This window comes from Galeopterus variegatus, unplaced genomic scaffold, assembly GCF_000696425.1.
Source record: "Galeopterus variegatus unplaced genomic scaffold, G_variegatus-3.0.2 Scaffold365, whole genome shotgun sequence".
NCBI lineage: Eukaryota > Metazoa > Chordata > Mammalia > Dermoptera > Cynocephalidae > Galeopterus > Galeopterus variegatus.
In genome coordinates, this window is record NW_007726476.1 from 487383 (window position 1) to 507223 (window position 19841).

At 36.1% G+C, this 19841-nt stretch overlaps 1 protein-coding gene across 1 annotated transcript in view; it reads right to left on the reverse strand.

The window, feature by feature from the left end:
- DNAH14 (dynein, axonemal, heavy chain 14) overlaps positions 1-19841 on the reverse strand; it is a 390354-nt gene that overhangs the window by 211444 nt on the left and 159069 nt on the right. The window contains 7 exon segments of the mRNA XM_008567995.1: positions 3758-3834; positions 4818-5004; positions 5601-5669; positions 7236-7381; positions 9107-9160; positions 10260-10491; positions 14543-14821. Coding sequence (XP_008566217.1) covers positions 3758-3834; positions 4818-5004; positions 5601-5669; positions 7236-7381; positions 9107-9160; positions 10260-10491; positions 14543-14821 — 1044 coding nt within the window.

Genomic DNA, 19841 nt, shown 5'->3' on the forward strand with positions numbered 1-19841 from the left:
ACCCCCCTCCCCTTCCCCAACTCCCCCCCACTCCACTTTGTAGCCCTAGGAATGTTCCCTCCCTCTGTAAGACCACTGCACTACTATGGACTTTCTTTCCTTCCTTCTTTTCTCCCTTAGCTCCCACATATGATTGAGCACATGCAGTATTCATCACTCTGTGCTTTGCTTATTTCAGTCAACATAAGTTTCTCCAGGTTCATCCATGTTGTTGCAGATGGGAGTATTTCATTCTTTTTCATGGCAGAGTAGTATTCCATGGCGTATGTATACCACAGTTTCCTTATCCAGTCATCCATGAATGGACATTTAGGGTGGTTCCATATCTTGGCTATTGTAAACAGAGCTGCGATGAACATGGGGGTGCAGGTATCCCTTTGACGTGATGATTTCCATTCCTCTGGGTATATACCCAGAAGAGCGATTGCTGGATCGTATGGAAGATCTATCTGAAGTTGTCTGAGAAACCTCCATACTGTTTTCCAGAAAAACCATTCATACTCCGTTTTAGGGAGAGCTACTCCAACGTCCTCTCTTCCTCTCCCTCACTGCACAGCAGCCATGTAGTTTGGCTGGGATTAATCAGGTCCCCAGTTCCAGAGATGGGCCCTGACTGGTCTAGACCAATGAGTAGTGGCACTCCTGAGTTACTGATTCAGGGATTTTTAGTTGCAAATAACAAAAACAAATTTAGGCTAATATAAAATGAAAAGTAACATACCAACTTATTAAAAATCTCTAGGAGGGCCAGAACTAGGCTTGCAGGCTATGCAGCTGGGAACAATGGCCAAAATCATGCTACAGAACTGGCCTTGTGAAGACACGACTACCACCATCAATGGATCCAGACAGCTGTGCCTGTTGCACCAGTACATCACTGATGCTGGCACCAGAACTGCTCACTGCCTCTGCTATTTCTGGTAACTGGCTGAGAAAATACATTTCTGTTGTTTCAAGACACTAAGCTTATAACAATTTGTTGTAGCAGCCCTAGGAAACTAATACACTGCCTTTTAAAAAAAATTTAAATGCCTTGATAGTCTACTTGAGTGTTAACATTAGGTTCCCCCAACATGATCTAGAAAGAGGAATAGAAAAAAGGGAGGGCTGAATTACCATGCTAAGGAAATGAGATAAATTTGTAGTATTCTTGGAGGCCTAAGAGATAAAGCCTTAGGAAGAATGGGATGGAGTGAGAGGAGAGGAAGGGACAGAGAAGGGAAGAGGAAAGAGGCAAGAAGAACAACTGTTATTTTTGGTGGCAGAAAGGGCAAAAAGACTTGTAAAAAGCAAAATTGCTTAGTTAATTTTTGTGTTGCTTGCTGTGCTCTATTCTGATAAAAATAATTCCCCAATCTTCTCCATAATCTGGTCAACTGCTTGTGAGGTGCGTTGGAGGAATCAGAGAAGTGGGGCTGTCACGCTAAGTCAGCATAGACTGGAGAGAAGAGAGCTACTTTCAGTGATGAGACAGACTGGGCATACACGGGAACAGAACTCTAATGGAAGGGGGCCCACGAGAACTTTGAGTTTTTTGTAATTTGAAGAAAATTAATCAGTTGTTTTGAAAAGAGAGCAGTACAACTTTTATTGTAATATTTATGTAAAGAACTGGGTGACTACAAGAAAGACTGAAGGAGCTGGGGACATAAGGGAGCTACACTTGGGTTTCACATAGAAGTACTATTTATCTTTAAGTTTTTAAAAAAATTATAAAACATATCATAAAAGTTACCTATTTACATGCCATAAATAATATACAGGTCAATTTTTAATATATGCCTTAGTTCTTTTATTTTTAAGAAAAATATTATAGTCTCATCCTCTGTCCTTTGCCCTTCCCATGAAACGTTTTATTCTTTTTAACACATGTGCATGCATTCGTAAAAAAATTATAAAACATATCATAAAAGTTACCTATTTACATGCCATAAATAATATACAGGTCAATTTTCAATATATGCCTTAGTTCTTTTATTTTTAAGAAAAATATTATAGTCTCATTCTCTGTCCTTTGCCCTTCCCATGAAACGTTTTATTCTTTTTAACACATGTGCATGCATTCGTAAGTAATTTATATCATTTTCTGTTTTAAAAATTCATATAAATGGTATTATATTGATATATCCTTTTGTGACATATTCATCATTTTTTCATTTAATTTCTTAATAGGTGATGCAAGATATAGCCCCAAATCATACCAATACAAAAGGTATATCCTTGTCCCTTTCCACTCTTACCAGTAATGAAAAAGAATGCCTGCTTCCCTATACCTCAACAACAAAGTTCTGTCCAACTTTTATATTTTTGCCCATCTGGTAGTTAAGAAACAGTATTTCAGTGTAATCCTACTTTGCATTTATCTCAGGGAAATGCTGGTAGATTGGTACAAAGTTACAAAGTTACAGTCAGATAGGAAGAATAAGTTCTGGTACCCGAGGGTGACAATAGCTAATAATATAGTATTGTATAGTTGAGAAAAGAAACTGTTATAGGTAACACAATAAATAATAGCCTGAAAAATATTTTTCATTTCTCTCTCATTATGAGTGGGGTTGAGTGCATTTTCGTATATTTATTTTTTTAAGAATTGTTTGCTGATGTCTTCTGCCCATTTTTCTGTCTGTTTTTTCCTCCATTTTCTACGAAATCTTTATACATTAAGGGAACAAGCTATGTGCAGTATGAGTTGTGAATATCTTTTTTCCTAATTTATCATTTGTCTTTTTACTATACAAAACATATTTTTTGACCATTTATAAAGTCTTTTCTTTTATGGCTTCTGGATTTTGAGTCTTAATTTTGAATATCTTTTCTGTACTACTCCAAGGATATAAAGAACATTTTGTTTTTTCAAATACTTCTATGTTTTAAATTTTTTACATTTAAATTATTTGATCCTTTTAGAGTTTATCCTGGTGAATGATGTGGACCATGGTTCCAACTTGATCTTCATCCAGATAGCTGTCCCACACCATTCATTAAAAAGTCTATTCTTGCCCCTGGATTTATAATATACTAAATGCTCAAAGCATATAGTCCTATTTCTAGACTTTCTATTCTGTCCCAGCAGTTTACCTTTCTATGCATGAGCCAGTACCTACAATGCTTTAGTTATTGAAGCTTTATAATGTCTTAATACTTAACGAGATATCTCCTTTGCTCTTGTTTTTAAATATTTTTCTAGCTAGTCTCGTTTATTTTTACATGTGAAGTTTAGAATCAGTGCCTTCAAAACAAACAAAAACACTTTTGGTATTTTTAATGACGTTGCATTTCTATTCATAAATTAACAATTAAAGCACTTAAATCTCCATGATGTTAAGTCCTTTAAGATCTTATGATATTACGAACGTGGGTATTATATTTTATTTCTGTCTTTCAATCCTGTTTTAAAGTTTTCCTCATTTGATATGGGTTTTACACATTTTTCATATAGATCCATGCATCTAAGTTTTACATTTCTCATTAAGTTATTGCTTTTCTAAGTGGGGGCTTTTGTTCCATCATATTTTTCATTATGTGAAGGTAAAGCATAGTTTTTAAAAGAATAGGCTCTATTGGGGAAAGGTTCTCAGTGATTACGTGCATTTTTTCTTCCTCTTCTTTCATATTCTTAAATAATCTATACCATACTTTACTGTGACACTTTGAGGACTCCCTATTTTAACCTGTCATTATTTGAAATTCAACAAATTATTTTCCCAGTGGTATATAACTCCTTTTAACCTAACATTCATTTCAAAATTCAACTGACCATTTGAACTCCCATTTCTTCTTGGCAGCTATTATTAAAACTGTCTTCAGAGGTCTTATGCCAAAATCATAATGATCCTGTTAAACATTAAAATATTTGAGTTATTAAAGTTTCTGAAGGAAAAATGGAACAATTTAAAAATAAATGCATACTGTATATAGTTAAACTACTGATCATCTACGCAATGAAAGCAAACAGTGATATGAATCCAAGAAACCCTCAATTCTTCTTCTAATACCCTCATTTCTCTCCCAAACTGGTGCTTCTAAAAGTGTTTAATAAAAGGTGTTAAAAACTACCAGTATCTGAATTAAATCTTCTCTGAATTGGAAAGAGATTGAAAAAATATTGAAAGGGGAATACTATAGAGAACATGTGGTTAGTTGTCCAAACCATTTTGGGTTAGAAACAAATAATCATTAAACTGGCAAATCCTAGAAAAGTAATTATCAAAGTGTGATACTCAGATCAGCAGAATTGGTAACACTTGAGAACTTGTTAGAAATGCAAATTCTCGAGCCCCACACCAGACATACAAAATAAACCATTTTGGGTTAGAAACAAATAATCATTAAACTGGCAAATCCTAGAAAAGTAATTATCAAAGTGTGATACTCAGATCAGCAGAACTGGTAACACTTGAGAACTTGTTAGAAATGCAAATTCTCGAGCCCCACACCAGACATACAAAATCAGAAACTTTGGGATGAGGCCCAGCATGTTGTGTTTTAATATGTCCTCCAAATTGTTTTGATGCACAGTAAAGTTTGAGAACCACTGTTTTAGATGTTAACCTCCTTGCATAGAGAAAGCAGTCCATAATTTAAAATAACAGATGCTTGATCACTCTCTTCAGGTCTTGGAGGAAAGGTTTGGAATCTTGATTGATTTTACATTTTGCCTTATATCCAAGTTGGTATATGGACTTGATGTGTTGATACGAATTCCAGCTCCATTATTTAGTATGATCTCAGGTCATTTCTAGACCAATACCAAAGTCTTACTAAAAGTTATTTTTATATAATCACCTTTAAATATTACAAGAAAAGCAGTTCTTTACCTGTTGTGATAATTGTTTGCCAGCTAATTCGTACAGTTTAGCTAGCTTTCTAGAGAGGGATTTTGCAGATTTGAAACCAACTGAAAACAGTATTATTTCAGCAATCATTTGAAAATGGGGCACCATCATTGCCACTGGGCGAAACAGACATTTTAAGTTATCTGGGAGCTCTACTTGACGTCTGTATCTTAAGAAGAAAAGAAAAACAAAAAAATCACTTTTCAATTTTTCAAACGAAGAACAATATAATATACTATATGACCTTTATCTGAAAATTAGTTGACAAGACGGTTTTTATTGTACCTTTCATCTGGTAGAGCTTCCTGGTTTATCATACTTTCTTCCTGTGTCTCCTCCCACAACTTACCTCACATCAGTTTCCTCTGATTGCCTGGACTACTGCAGCAGTCAAGCACATATTTATTGAACCTGCCCAACCTCCACTCCTGTAACCACCATGTTCTTATTCCCCCTGCCACTCTCATCAGCTTTTCTGCCTGTGTCCTCTTTGTGACAAACTGCTGACCTTTCCTCTCTCTTTTCTTTTCTTTCTTGGATTCATGAAGTGAAAAGTCCCCTTGGTCAGAATCTTGATGTGAAATCATCTGGACTGATAGGTGCAAAGTTGTAGCTGTTCATACATGGTGTGGATAGTGGAGGGGTTCAGAGGGTTGGTGGAAGGTGAATGATAGATATACAATATCAAACAACTCCATCTGTGGATAAGATTTTTACAAAGGATTTTGGTCTGTGTCCACTCTCACCAGATTGACTGATACTTACCCAGGATTCATGGTGATAAATACTGCACAGGACATATTGATACGAATTTCTTTTCCCTCCAGTACAAACCTATAAGACATTACAATATTCATCACTAGGAAAACTGTTTTTCCTAGGCCAAAGCATGCTAAAACTACAAGTGAATTTGGGAAATTTCTTAAGGCTGTGTTACATTTAAATCGAAGCAGAGCACATTGGAAAAAACAATAGTAAGAGAAGGAGGAGAAGAAAAAGGCTCATTTTAAGCCAAAGCTGTGACCTCTGTTGGGATTCAGATATATTTGATCATGTCTAAAGATGTCTAAAGAGCTTTGTGGGACTTGAGGCTGGAAGGTACCCATCTGCACAAGTTGACTTATACAGAGAAAGAAACCTGAGAAGAACTTTGAGGAATAAAAGAGCTCTGCCCGGATGACACAGTAGAACACAGAGTGGGGCACAGCACAGAGTTCCTGCATTGGCATGGAACACAGCCCCCCTCCCAAGTCTCCTGCCCTCAGTTAAAAAACTTTGGGACCACTGTGAGACAGAACCCTTGGCATGGACATCAGTGTCTTGTCATCGACATCAGTGTCTTGTCGTGGCATCAGTGGTAGAGACAATGGGGAGAAATCCTGTAGTGACTTCTTGAACAACTGATTCCTAGAACCCTTGGCATGGACATCAGTGTCTTGTCATCGACATCAGTGTCTTGTCGTTGGCATCAGTGGTAGAGACAATGGGGAGAAATCCTGTAGTGACTTCTTGAACAACTGATTCCGAAAGAGGGTGATCAAAAAAGAATAAGAATTGGGACAAAAGCTGGGGACCCCCTGGACATAAATGGGAAAAACTTTGCAGACGCTGAGGTGTAGTGAAGAGTTGGTGAAATGTGGGTTTCTGTGACCCCTAGCTATATCTGCAGACTTGTGAGGCCTGGTAACATTTGCTTTAACAGTTTGAACAAAATCCATGAGAATGAAGCCACAAATTAGTGTCCATTAGCTTGAGATACAAATTAGATTATCATAGAATTTAAATCCACAAAACCCTTTATGTCCATAAAGTAAATCACATGAGTTCCTGAATTTATCTGAAGAGAAAAAAAGTTTTGTTGGTATTACTAACCATTAGTAATCCTAACTTACAAATATTGTTATTGCAGAGTCTTTCAATAAATGCACTTTAATTCAGAGTAATGTGACAGTGGTAGCTTTAGGGGTGTGGTCAGTATGATTTTATTTTTGAAAAGGATGTAGAATTAAAGTAAAAACCCACAACTTTTGTTTGGTTTCTTCAAATGCAATATCCTAAGATATAAAGGTAATAAGAGAATTTAAACAGGAATAAAAGTAATTAGAATATATTTACATCAGTTTCCTGGTAGCTCAGGAGACTGTTCCAAAACTTGGGCAAGAGTCTGGATACCTCTAAGTTGGCCTGAAAGTTAGAGTTATATATATTTTCACATTATTTGCCAAGCAAATATTCAACATATGTGCCATTTCTTTCAGAATGTGCTTTAAAAGAAAAACCAAAAAACCAAAAAACCCAGATCCAAACATTTATTGTAGAAAAAGTATTTAACAATAATAACTGAACAGTAAAAGTGTATCAGAATTTCCTTCAAAAGGTATAAATGCATTCCACATGTACCTGACAGAATAGTTGTCCTTCGCAGCCTTAATTGTCAGGAGCTGTGAGGCAGTGACAGAGAGAACTTCCTCATCCATTCCATTGAATTCATCGAAACAACACCATGCTCCTGACTGAACAAGTCCAAAGAAGAATTTTCTCACTACCTTAAAAAAAGATTGATTACTGAAATTATTATAAAGGTCCGACATTTTACTGGGATATTAAGTTGTACATATTCTTCCCATTTTACCCACAGTAAGCAAACACCTCTGTGTTCCCTGACTGCAGGCATTTTTGCAGGGCTGAAGGCAGAAGCAGCTTAGACTCTAGAAGAGCCACTCCCTCTGCCTGTTCCTCGTAAAAGTTGAGCATGCAGCAGCAAGCTGATGCATATAGGGACCGTGCAGGCAGGGCCCAGGGCAGAATGCAGCTGCTATCCACCTCACAGAGCCGCACCCTGGTGCAGCCTTTAGGACAACATGCAGCAGACAGGCAGAAAGTGCCTGAAGAAAGCGGCAGAGAATTCTTAGGAGTTAGTGGTGAACTGCTTGCTTGTAGGTGATGCAGAAGAGTGAACCATACCCAATGTGAGTCAAAAGATAGATTCTGGGCCAGACTGGAGCGGGTCCAGCTACAGCAGGCAGTTGCTGCTTGGCTTCTGCGTGTTGCCTGGGTGCAGGCCCATGTTGGCCAGATACTCCAGTGTTATGTGACAGGCTGAAAGTCTGGACTGAAACCTATTGATTGCAAATATTAGCAACTAAAACAAAATAATAAAAACAAGACACTGTCAGAACATCCGTGGGCTGAGTACAGGTTGACGAGTGCCTGAACTCCATGGATTTTGCTATGTGTCATGTAGAGGGAAGGAAGACAGAATGAGAAAGGGCTTGAGAGCCTCAAGGAGGACGTTCAGACCAGGAAGGACACAGAAGATGGTTCCTCCCACTGGGTAGGAGGAATCAGATCTTGTCTTTATTTAAAATTTTGATATTTTGTTTTTCGTGGAATTTTTGGCATCAATTCTGATTTTTAAAAATATTGCACTGAAATATTATTTATCTTGCTCAGCATGCAAGTGCCTAACTCACGTTACCCTAGAGGCCCCACTGGAGAGGAGGCAAGAGACTCTATTTGGTAAGTATACTAAAAATAATAATTGAATTAGTTTACTTATGTTTATTGATATTTTTAATGTGCTAAATGAGCACAAATTAGAAATGCAGAATATCAGAAGTAACGTGCTTTGAACGACAAATAAAATGACAGCAATAAAATGCAAAAGGTTGGGACTTAACATGCAAAACAAATTGCGTTGTTTTGAAAGTTGGAGTAAATGTGTAACAGACAGGAACAGAGGCACATTAAATTTTAACAACAGATGTTTTAGAATGTTATGTGGTATGTTTTAGATAACGTGCAACCAAAACAAAACAAGACTGACACGCACTTGTAATCATCATCTATATAAACTCTCAAATTTTTGTGTTAGTCATAATAGCCTCATTGTTCTTAATGATTACCTTTTCAATAAATAAATGTATACGGCTAGGACTTAAAATAAATTTATATTAGTAAAGCAGCACTCTTAATTTTTATATATTCATGTTCCATATAAGAATTTGCTCGACAAGAATCCTACTGTCAAAAAGCTTGACACTGTCTTATGAAGTAGTTCAGTTGAACTAAAAGCAAAGTGTATGTTTCAGGTTTCTATTACATTCTAGGTTTCTATCCTGTTCTATTAGTTTAAAAGAATAAATAGCATTTATAGTTCTGTTAATACTTCATGTCTCTCTAAGATAAATATTTTTCTTGTTTTTTTATTCCTCAATGAATCATTTTACGTATACAATATTTTTTCCTGAGTATATATGTTTAAGCTTTACCTTATAATCCAAATCCTCAAAACAGTTGAAGACCACACAATGTTTGCCTAAGGACTAAGAAACAAAAATATTATTTCAATATATTTCTTGAATTATGACACAAAATACATTAAAACTGCCAGAGTAGGGCTGGCCTGGTGGTGCACTCGGTAGAGTGCGGCGCTTGGGAGCGTGGCGATGCTCCCGCCGAGGGTTCGGATCCCATATAGAGACCGGTCCGCTCACTGGTTGAGTGCGGTGCGGGCGCGACACTGAGGGTTGCGATTCCGTTGCCAGTCGCAGTATGGGCGCGACACCGTGGGTTGCGATCCCATTACCGGTCACGAAAAAAGACAAAAAGGAAAAAAAAAAAAAAACTGCCAGAGTAATGTTATTTTTTTGAGAAAACTTTTGCAATATAAAATGAATTAGATATCAAATTTAGAAATTCACAAAATTCAATATAGTATAAATGTATTAGGGGTCTTCAAAAATTTCATGGAAAGATGTGTATTACCTTTTATTTCCATTTTCCACAAACTTTTTTTTTTTGTCCTTTTTGAGCCCGGCCGCACCGCGCTCAGCCAGTGAGTGCTGTGAGCGCACCAGTCATCCCTATATAAGATCCGAACCTGCGGAGGGAGCGCTGCTGCGCTCCCAGTGCTGCACTCTCCCGAGTGCGCCACGGGCTCGGCCCAATTTTCCACAAACTTTTAAAAGTACACTTTTATACTGTTACGGTTTAGCTGATTAGTTCATGAAGTGCTGAGGTCACGTTTTTACACAAATTTGCAAATAAACTAAGAAAAAACATTCTAGTGTCATAAACTACACCCTTTGCTTTAATCAGTTACTACTACTTCTCTCTCTCTCTCTCTCTCTCTCACACACACACACACACACACACACACAGTAATATTAATCATTCATGTGTCAGTCAGTTAGTATACTACTATTCCAAGTCATACAAAGCAATACGTTGGCTTACTGAGATCCCAAGTCCCAGCAAATAATAGGCATTCAAAAATTAACTGATAAATTGTATGAATTAATGAATGTGCTTGTTCAATTCAATGAACATCTTAATAGCAGGAATGGTATAAATTTAAGATACCATTAAAGTTTGTCTAACAGGAAAAAAAAAGTTTTTATTCTGGATATAGAAGACTCTTACTTTTGCTAGATCTTTGACAGTCTCAGTTTTTCCCGTACCAGCTGGACCAGCAGGACAGCCTCCTAGATTCAAGCGCAGCGCTCCCGTGAGAGTTAGCCAGCATCGGTCTGTGAGAGGTGTAATGACCAATCTTGGGGTACAGCCCAAGTACTCATAGCCATAAGTAAAGCTGGCATCTCCTTGAGATACATAGCACAACTTTTGTTTTTCATTCCATTTATATTGCAGATGTCTGAAAACAATATTTTAAATGCTCACACTATTTGGGTAAAATTATTTTTATTTTTTCACATGCAGGAACAATCAAGATTAAAAATAAAGCGTTGATTAAAAAACAAATAGAAATCAAAATATTAAAATAAAATGGGAAGAATAATGTAAAATTCATCAATGACTGTGTTAAATATGAAATATTAGAACTCAGAAGACTACAAAAATAGGAGCACTCTTTGCTCTGAGGCAAACGGCTGTACTGACTTACGCTGTTTTGGCCTGATTTCAGCCTAAACGGAGGATAAGAATCACCCCTGTGAAATTTATTATGGTTTCCAATAATAATGTGATTGAAGACACTGTTCATTATAATCTGGATCCTTATTATGAGGGTACCTGAGAGAAATGCTATTTGTTCTAAGTATCAAAAAAAGTGAACTTTGGAGAAATTCATTTGTACTTATCTTACGAGCACTGTGAATTTCATAGGTAACCGTAAATTTTCTCCTCTACAACGCTTTGAGTTAAATTTATGACTCATTTGTAGCTTTACAGTATGCATTCTTGACTCTGTTTTATGTCCCTACCAGTGCTGACTTAGTTGTCAAAATAAACACATTTGGGCACTCTCAATGAAGAAATACTAAAGAATATTTTTGGAAAGAATTTTACATTTGATATTTTAAAGAAAACATCAAAACATCTTCATAGGAAAAGTATCTCTACACATTTTTAATAGTTTAGTGCTGTTTTGATTTTGAATTACAAGTGAAGGCAGCCACAACATCATTTCAAAATCTAGAGTTATTAAAGGTCTTCACAGGCACTGGTTTTCCCCTTTGTCTGCCTTTCTTCTCTCTCTCCACTTTTGATTTATGCTATCCTGTAGCAGTTTGTATATCCTTATAAGCCCTTTTAAATCCTTTCAGAAACGACAGGGCAGATTACAAAGAAATCCCTAAAAATGAGTAAATTAAAAAAATAAAATTTCTATCAAAAATAAAGGAAATTGAAAAAGTTATAAGATACTACCTTGCAAAGTCTCAGATGAGAGACAGAAGTAATTGTTGAAGGAGATTCATTTTTTAAAATTGGAATTTTTTATCCTAAGAATCAGCATTTGTTTTATAACTCAAGGGATAAATCATTATTTAAACAGAATATCAATTTCAAGAGCTATATTCTTTCTATTATTCTTCCCCTAGAACAGAGGTTCCCAACTTTCTCAGTTTACCATACTCTTATATAATTTTTTCATTATGACTCTAGGCTAAAAGAACTGTCTAACAGTTTCTTTTATTAATTTTTAGGTCCATAATACCTTAGAAAGTATTTTTGTCTTAAATGACTCACTAGGTTGTTTGAAAAAAAACCCAAAAAACAATTAAAACATGGGCAAAGGACTTGAATAGACATTTCCCTAACGAATACACACAAATGACCAATAAGTACATGAAAAGATGTTCAACATCACTAATAATTAGGGAAGTGCAAGTCAAAACCACAAGGAGATGCCACTTTATACCCATTAGGAATTTTTTTTTCTTTTCTTTTCTTTTTTTTTTTTCCTTTTTGTCTTTTTTTTTTCGTGACCGGCAACGGATCGCAACCCTCAGTGTCGCGCCCGTACCGGACCGGGACCGGCAACGGGATCGCAACCCTCGGTGTTGCGCCCGCACCTCGCTCAGCCAGTGAGCGGGAACTGGTCTGTATGTGGGATCCGAACCCTCGGCGGGAGCGCCACTGTGCTCCCAAGCAGCGCACTGTAGCAGTGCGCCACCGGGCCGGCCCTTTTTTTCTTTTCTAGAGAGCATTTTATTTTATTGTTGAAACATTGTTGATTGTACATATCTGTGAGGTATAATGCTGAAATATCAATACCTGTGTGCAATATTTGATGCTAAAATCAGGACAATTACTATGTTTATCATTACACAATGTAATCATTTTTTGTGGCCCTTTACCCACCATTAGGAAGGTTATTACAAAATTAATAACTAGTGTTGGCTGTGTAGAGACTGGAACTCATGCATTTAACATAGTGCAGCAACTGGAGAAAATGGTTTGGTGATTTTCCAAAAAATTTAAAATAGAATTACCATATAATCCAGTAATTCTACTTCTGAGTTGTACCCAAAAGAAATGAAAGCAGGAACTCAAAGAGATATTTGTACACCCATGTTTATAGTAGCATTATTCACAAGAGCCAAATGTGGAAATCACACAAGTGCTCATCAATGGATGAGTGAATAAACAAAATGTGGTATAAAAATTCAACGAAATATTATTCAGCTTAAAAAGGAAGGAAATTCTGACACATGCTACAAAGCACATGAACCTCAAGGACATTATGATAAGTGGAATAAACCAATCATAAGAAAACAAATAGTGTATGATAACAGTTCCATGTGGTGCCTAGAGTAGTCAAATTCATAGAGAAAGAAACCAGAATGGTGGTACCAGGGGCTGGTGGTGGGGAATAGGGACTTAGTATTTAATAGGTACAAAGTTTCAGCTGGGGAAGACAAAAAAGTTCTGGAGATGGATGATGGTGATGGTTGCACAATGTGAATGTACTTAAGGCCATAAAATTGTATACTTAAAAATGGTTAAAATGGTAAAAATTATGTCAAGCATATTTGGCCACAATAAAATAATGTCTTAAAATTTTTTAAAAATTACACAAATAAATTAAAAGAAAAAATCTTTTTATTTCATTCTTAAATAACCTGTTACTTACTAATGGGATGTGTATGCCTATTGTGCATCAACTTCTCAGACCTTGGGATCAGACTAGAGACTATCAGACTTGTTTCCTGTGCCACATTGATTTTCATGCTTTTTATTAGGGCAACTGCCAAAAACCTAGCTTTGCAGGAATAACAAGCCACTGAAAGGTATGTAGCATGATCTGATGCTCAGACTTTGAACTTTTTCAAGCTACTAGTTTGCTTGGTGTCTGACAGATGTTGGGTTAATGCTGTGATTCCCTCAAAAATTTTAAATACCTTGCAGTGCCCCCATGAGTTCTCTGTGGTGCCTTGGGCACCTTGGCACACAGTTTGGGAACTGGAACCCTAAATCATAGACACACTCACAGAGTCTTACTAGAATCTTCTCTTTCCTAATTTACTTTTCAATATATACTCTTCTACTTTTTCATTTTTAAAAAAGGAGTTACTAAAAACTAATAATGATATATTAAACTTTTTTCAGAGTAATAGTTTATAAATATGGTATATGAAGAAAGTATGCAGTTATTTTTTGCAGTAAAATGAACATGTGAATATATAACAAATTAACGTATTCAGATAAAATATTGTCAACAGTGGTGTCAGTTAAATATATCAGCCTCTTTCTGCTCCATTTTCCCTAGAGTTTAAAGGAGATTGTCATACCTAAAATAAGAAAATTTATGCTTAAATTTCTGCAGAATTTCTCAAAAATTAACTTTTTTTGAGAATCAAAGACCTTAAATGATATAGGCAGGACACTTGTTTTTCTATGAGCAGAGAAAAGCTTAAGAAAAAAATTAATTCAAAAGTTTGAAACTTCACATTTATTATAGGAATCTTATGGTTGATCTCTTCTCACCAAAGGTAGTGGCTCCAATTTTCTATACTCTCATATTTTACTAATTGACTCTGGGTAGGAGGAAGGGAGTTCTGAGTTAGGGAGCTGACTGGAAATGTTCTCTGATTTGCTTCCCCAACCTAGTCTGCTCCAGAACTGACAGCACAGTGGAAGGAAGAGGCTTCAGGTAGACCCCTCGCTACACTTTTGCCCTCTCGTTGAATAGCAAAAGGGAAATTGCAACTATCAGAAGCGTGTAACCAGGGCCAGGAAGATAAAGCAGAAAGAAGTAAAAATGAGGGGGAGGGATAGTAGAAAAGAGAAAGAAGAAAGCACAGGAATATGGTATTCAAATTGGAACAGTTTGCTTAGAATTTTGGTAAATCCCCCAAAATTAAAACTTGAATTTGAGGAAGTCTGAGGTTGAGAATCAATTTACCTAAAGATATGTTTGTGAGAAGTTATTGTATGTAGTATTATAATTTAGATCTACCTACCTTGTCCACTCAAAATCCTCTGCATTGAAGATATTTTTAAGTAGTAAGTCTATCACTATATCCCTGCAGTGAACATAAATGGTAATCAATGCCCCTAGTACAGCTTTTGTTCGTGAGTTAATAGTATCCAGCACTACCAACTCTGCAACTTCTTCCAGATGACATATCACACCAGCACGGACTTTCTCAAACTCTTCTCTTGAATGAGAACTCACAAAACTTTTGATACAATCATTATAAAACATGATCTGGCTCTGAAAAATAAAAGACATATATATGGTAATTGAAGCATAAATTTTATCTTAAATTAAAACAGATGTTTTCATGAAGTACATGTGGTATGTGTATGTATGAGTGCATTTGGCTATGTGTAGAAGAGAAAGCTTCCACATTTGTTCACATTTGAAGGTTAAAGATTGAATTTTGATTAATGCTTAGTGGGGGCCTTATTCATTTATACTTTCCAAATCTTGTATTCTCAATCCATTATCACTTAGTAATAACCTGGGGGCAGTAACAATGGTACAAAAGCCTGGAGAAAATTATGTTAAATGAAATAAGCTAGACATAGAAAGAGAAATATAGCACTCATAACCAGGTGCTAAGAAAGAAGAAAGAAAGAAAGAAGGATAAAAGCAAGCAAGAAAGAAAAGACCACAATAATACATTGAACTTTCAGATGGAGAGAACGAATCTAAGGACACTAGAGACAGAGGGGAGGGAGGCGGAGGTGGGTGCAAAGTCATAGGTTGAGTAAGGGGCATAAAGAAAAACTACTATTTGTAATAATGAATATGCTAGTAAAAAAAGAAAAATAAAAAAAGAGGGGAATCCATAAAGAGGATCTCTACAATGAGAGCTACAAACCCTATGGAAAAATTAAAGAGGACATGAAAAGGTGGAAAGACATACCATGCTCTTCATTTCCCCTTCTTTTGTCTACTCCTTACATGTCAATATTCCTTGGGATCTTTCCTTATCCCTCTTTTATTCTATGCATCCTGCTAAGGGAAATCTCACCACTCTCCTGGCTTCAACCACTACTTCTCAAAAGAACTGCCAATTTTGGCTTTCTCCACATCACACTTTCCTAGTTTTCCTTCTCTTTCTCTTTTAGCTCCAGAAAAGCAATAATTAGCTTAAGCAAATATGCATATCATAGGCAGAATAATGGCTCCCTGAAAAGATACCCATGTCCTAATCCCCAGAACCTGTGATTACATTTCCTTACATGGCAAAAGGGACTTCACAGATGTGATTAAATTGAGAGTCTTGAGATGAAGGGATTATTCTGGATTAGCAAGTGGGCCCGATGTAATCACATACATCCTTAAAATTGGAGAACTTTCTTTACATGTGTACAGAGGAAGATATTACTACAGAAGAATGGTTAGAGAGAGGCAACAGTGCTGGCTTTGAAGACTGAGGAAGGGGCCATGAGCCAAGTCATGGTGGTGGCCTCTAGGAAAGGCAAGGAAATGGATTCTCCCCAAGAGCTTCAGAAAGGAACACAGCCCTGCTATACCTTGATTTTAGCCCAGGGAGATTTGTGTTGGCATTCTAACCTACAGAACTGTAAGATAATAAATTTGTGTTGTTTTAAGCCATCAAGTTGGCAGTAACTTTTTAATGACAGCAGTAGAAAACTAATACAATGCAATATAGTGATATTCCTAGGAAAATAATCTATGGTTTATTTTCATTCAACATTATGTAATGAAATTTTTCAAAACTAGAAAAAAATGAAGGAATTATATAGTGAATGAATACTTATACACCTATCACCTATATTCCACAATTAAATTTTGCTATATTTTCATTTCCACATATTTATCTATACCTTTGTCCATCTTAATTTTTTTAATGCATTTCAAAGTAACCTACAGATATTAGTATTCTTCACAATGATTTATTCTCCAAGTCTTTGCTTTCTTGGCTATGCAGCCACAAACTAAACACTTACATACACATGCAGGTACTTTGAAAAGTTCATGGAAAAAAGAATTAAAAGACAACATGAACTTTTCCATAAACTTTTTGAAGTACCCTCATACATCAAAACAGCATTTACTTACCACAGTGAGTACCACTTGTCCTGGGTGAGATACCACCCATATGGAAAAAATCTGGTAGTTCCAGTCTTCAACCCCTTGACTTACATACCTATTATCAAAAAAAAAAAAAAAAATATATATATATATATATATATATTATTTATATCTAACCATTGATTGTAGACATTTAATGACCAAGCACGAGAAGGTTATAGGGGAATTTTCCTTTAAGATCTCTGATTTTTTTTTGTTCTAATTTAGGTATATGCTTGGAACAAAACAGTTAACAGAGCCTTAATCCATGCATAAGGCATATTCCTTAAATTCCTCTTTAACATTATCTGTACTTTTCCAATGAGACTATTGAGTTCCTGGGATGGTAAAAATATGTTAAATTATTAGATGGCACATATTAACTTTGAATTGCTCATACTATCGATGGCAAAATCTGTATTTAAAATAATTTCTACAAAATGGAATACTGGGCTGAAACCACCAGCTGAATTTTAACAGTCAAGTCCTGCATTTAACTTTAAAATTAATTATAATAGAAAGGATAGGATTTATGAAAAATATCCAGACAATTTTATTTAAGACAAAAGTTAATATGTACCAACAATATATGTTTTGATATTGTTATGGTTTAACTTTCTTTATAGTAAAATCATTCAGCCTTTTGCTTTATAATTTCTCTATCACTGATATCATGTTTTAGAAACTCTCAACACTACATTTTATTAATTTTTTTCTAATATTTAACTAGCTTAATTCTTTTTAGCATATTAATCTTAAATTCATTTAGAATTTATTTGGATATTTAAAATGAAGCATTGATTTGATTTTGTTATGATTGCAAACATATCTATTTTTATTAATATTTTCTTATTTATCATTGCTGCTGAGGAGGAATATGTTTACAACAACTTTTTATATATTTTGAAGTAATACAAGTGGGAATGTATCTTTCATCAATTAAAATGACTTTTAATTTTATTTAGTGACTTTGGCATTTAATTTTATTCTCAAACTATTTTTGTTTTGCAGTTCCATGAAATATCTTTAGTACTTTTATTTATAACTTTTTTTATCACATTATTATACCTCTCAAATAGCATACAGCTACATTTCTCTTTTGACAAAAATCTTCTTTTTTTTTTTCCTTTTTGTCTTTTTTCGTGACCGGTAACGGGATCGCAACCCTCGGTGTCGCACCCGCACCGTGCTCAACCAGTGAGCAGACCGGTCTCCACGTGGGATCCGAACCCTCGGCGGGAGCGCCGCCGCGCTCCCAAGCGGCGCACTCTCCAGTGCGCCACCGGGCCAGCCCGAAAACTTTTCTTCTAAGATCAGGAACACTACAAGGATGTCCACTATTACCACTTCTATTGACCATAGTATTGGAAGTCCTAGTCAGAGCAATTAGGCAAGAAAAAGAAATAAACGCATCCAAATCAGAAAGGAAGGACGGAAACTGTCTCTGCTGATGCCATGATCTTGTATGTAGAAAACTCCACAGACTCTACCAGAAGACTGTTAGAACCAGCCAACTAATTCAGTAAAGTTGCAGGATACAAAATTAACATAAAAATTAGTAGCATTTCTATACACTAACAACAAACTATTAGAGAAACAAATTAAGAAAACATACCTATTTACAATAGCATAAAAAACAATTACTAGAATCAAATTTAACCAAGCAGGTGAAAGATCTGTATACTAAAAACTATAAAACATTAATGAAAAAAATGAAGACATAAATAAATGAGAAGATATCCTGCGTTCATGGATTGAAAGAATGAATATTGTTAAAATGTCTATACTATCCAAAGTAATCTGCAGATTCAGTGCAACCCGTATCAAAATTCCAATGTAATTTTTCACAGAAATAGAAAAATCAATTCTAAAATTCATGTGGAACCATGAAAGACTCCAAATAGCCAAAGCAATCTTGAGCAGAAAAGAACAAACCTGGAGGCATCACACTACTGGATTTCAAACTATAGTACACAGTTTTATTAATCAAAACAACATGGTACTGGCATAAAAACAGACAGATCAACCAATGGAACAGGATAGAGAACCTAGGTGAATTGATTTTTGATAAAAGTTCCAAGAACACACAATGGGGAAATGACAGTCTCTTCAATAATTGGTGCTGGGAAAACTGGATATCCACATGTGGAAAAATGAAATTGGACCCTTATCTCACACCATATATAAAAATCAACTCAAAATGGATTAAAGATTTAAATGCAACATCTGAAACTGTAAAACTACCCAAAGAAAACCTAGGAGAATAGCTCCATGACATTGGCCTGGGCAATGATGTTTTGGATATTGCTGTGTATTGACTGAATTGTGTCCCCAAAGTTCATATATTAGAAGCTTAATTCCCACTGTAACTTTTGAGGGTGGGAAATCCTATTATGATAATTGAAAGGTGGGGCCTTGAAGAGGTGATTAGATTGTAGGACCATGCTCTAGTGAATGGATTAATAATGGTGATCAGGGGTGTGGTTCTGAACACTTTAAAAGAAGAGCACGTGAGAGGTTAGTCTCTCTCTGCTCTGCCATTTTCTGCCATGTGAGTCACCTGGGTCACTGCTGCCACTACCAAGGCCTTCACCAGATGTGTTCCCTGGACTTTGGACTTCCCAGCCTCAGAAATGGGAAGCAATAAATTTCATTTTCTTTATAGATGAAACAGTTCCAAATATTTTGTTATAAGCAACAGAAACAGACTAACACAGATATTATCCCAAAAGCATATGCAACAATAGCAAAACTGGATGAATGGGATTGAGTCAAACTAAAAATATTCTGCACAGCAAGGGAAACAATAGCATGAAGAGACAACTCAAGGACTGGGAAAAAATATTCGCAAACCATACTTCTGATAAAGGGCAGATATTCAAAATATAAAAGGCACTCAAACAACTAAACATCAAGAAAGTAAAGACCCAATTAGAAAATGGGGGGGCCGGCCCGGTGGCGCACTGGATAAGTGTGCCGCTTGGGAAGCGCGGCGGTGCTCCTGCCCGAGGGTTCGGATCCCATATACGGACCGGTTCCCGCTCGCTGGCTGAGCGAGGCACGGGGGCAGCGCCGAGGGTTGCAATCCCGTTGCCGGTCCCCGGTCCGGTACGGGGGCAACACTGAGGGTTGCGATCCGTGGCCGGACACGGAAAAAGACAAAAGACAAAAAAAAAAAAAAAAAAAAAAAAAAAAAAAAAAGGGGAAAAAAA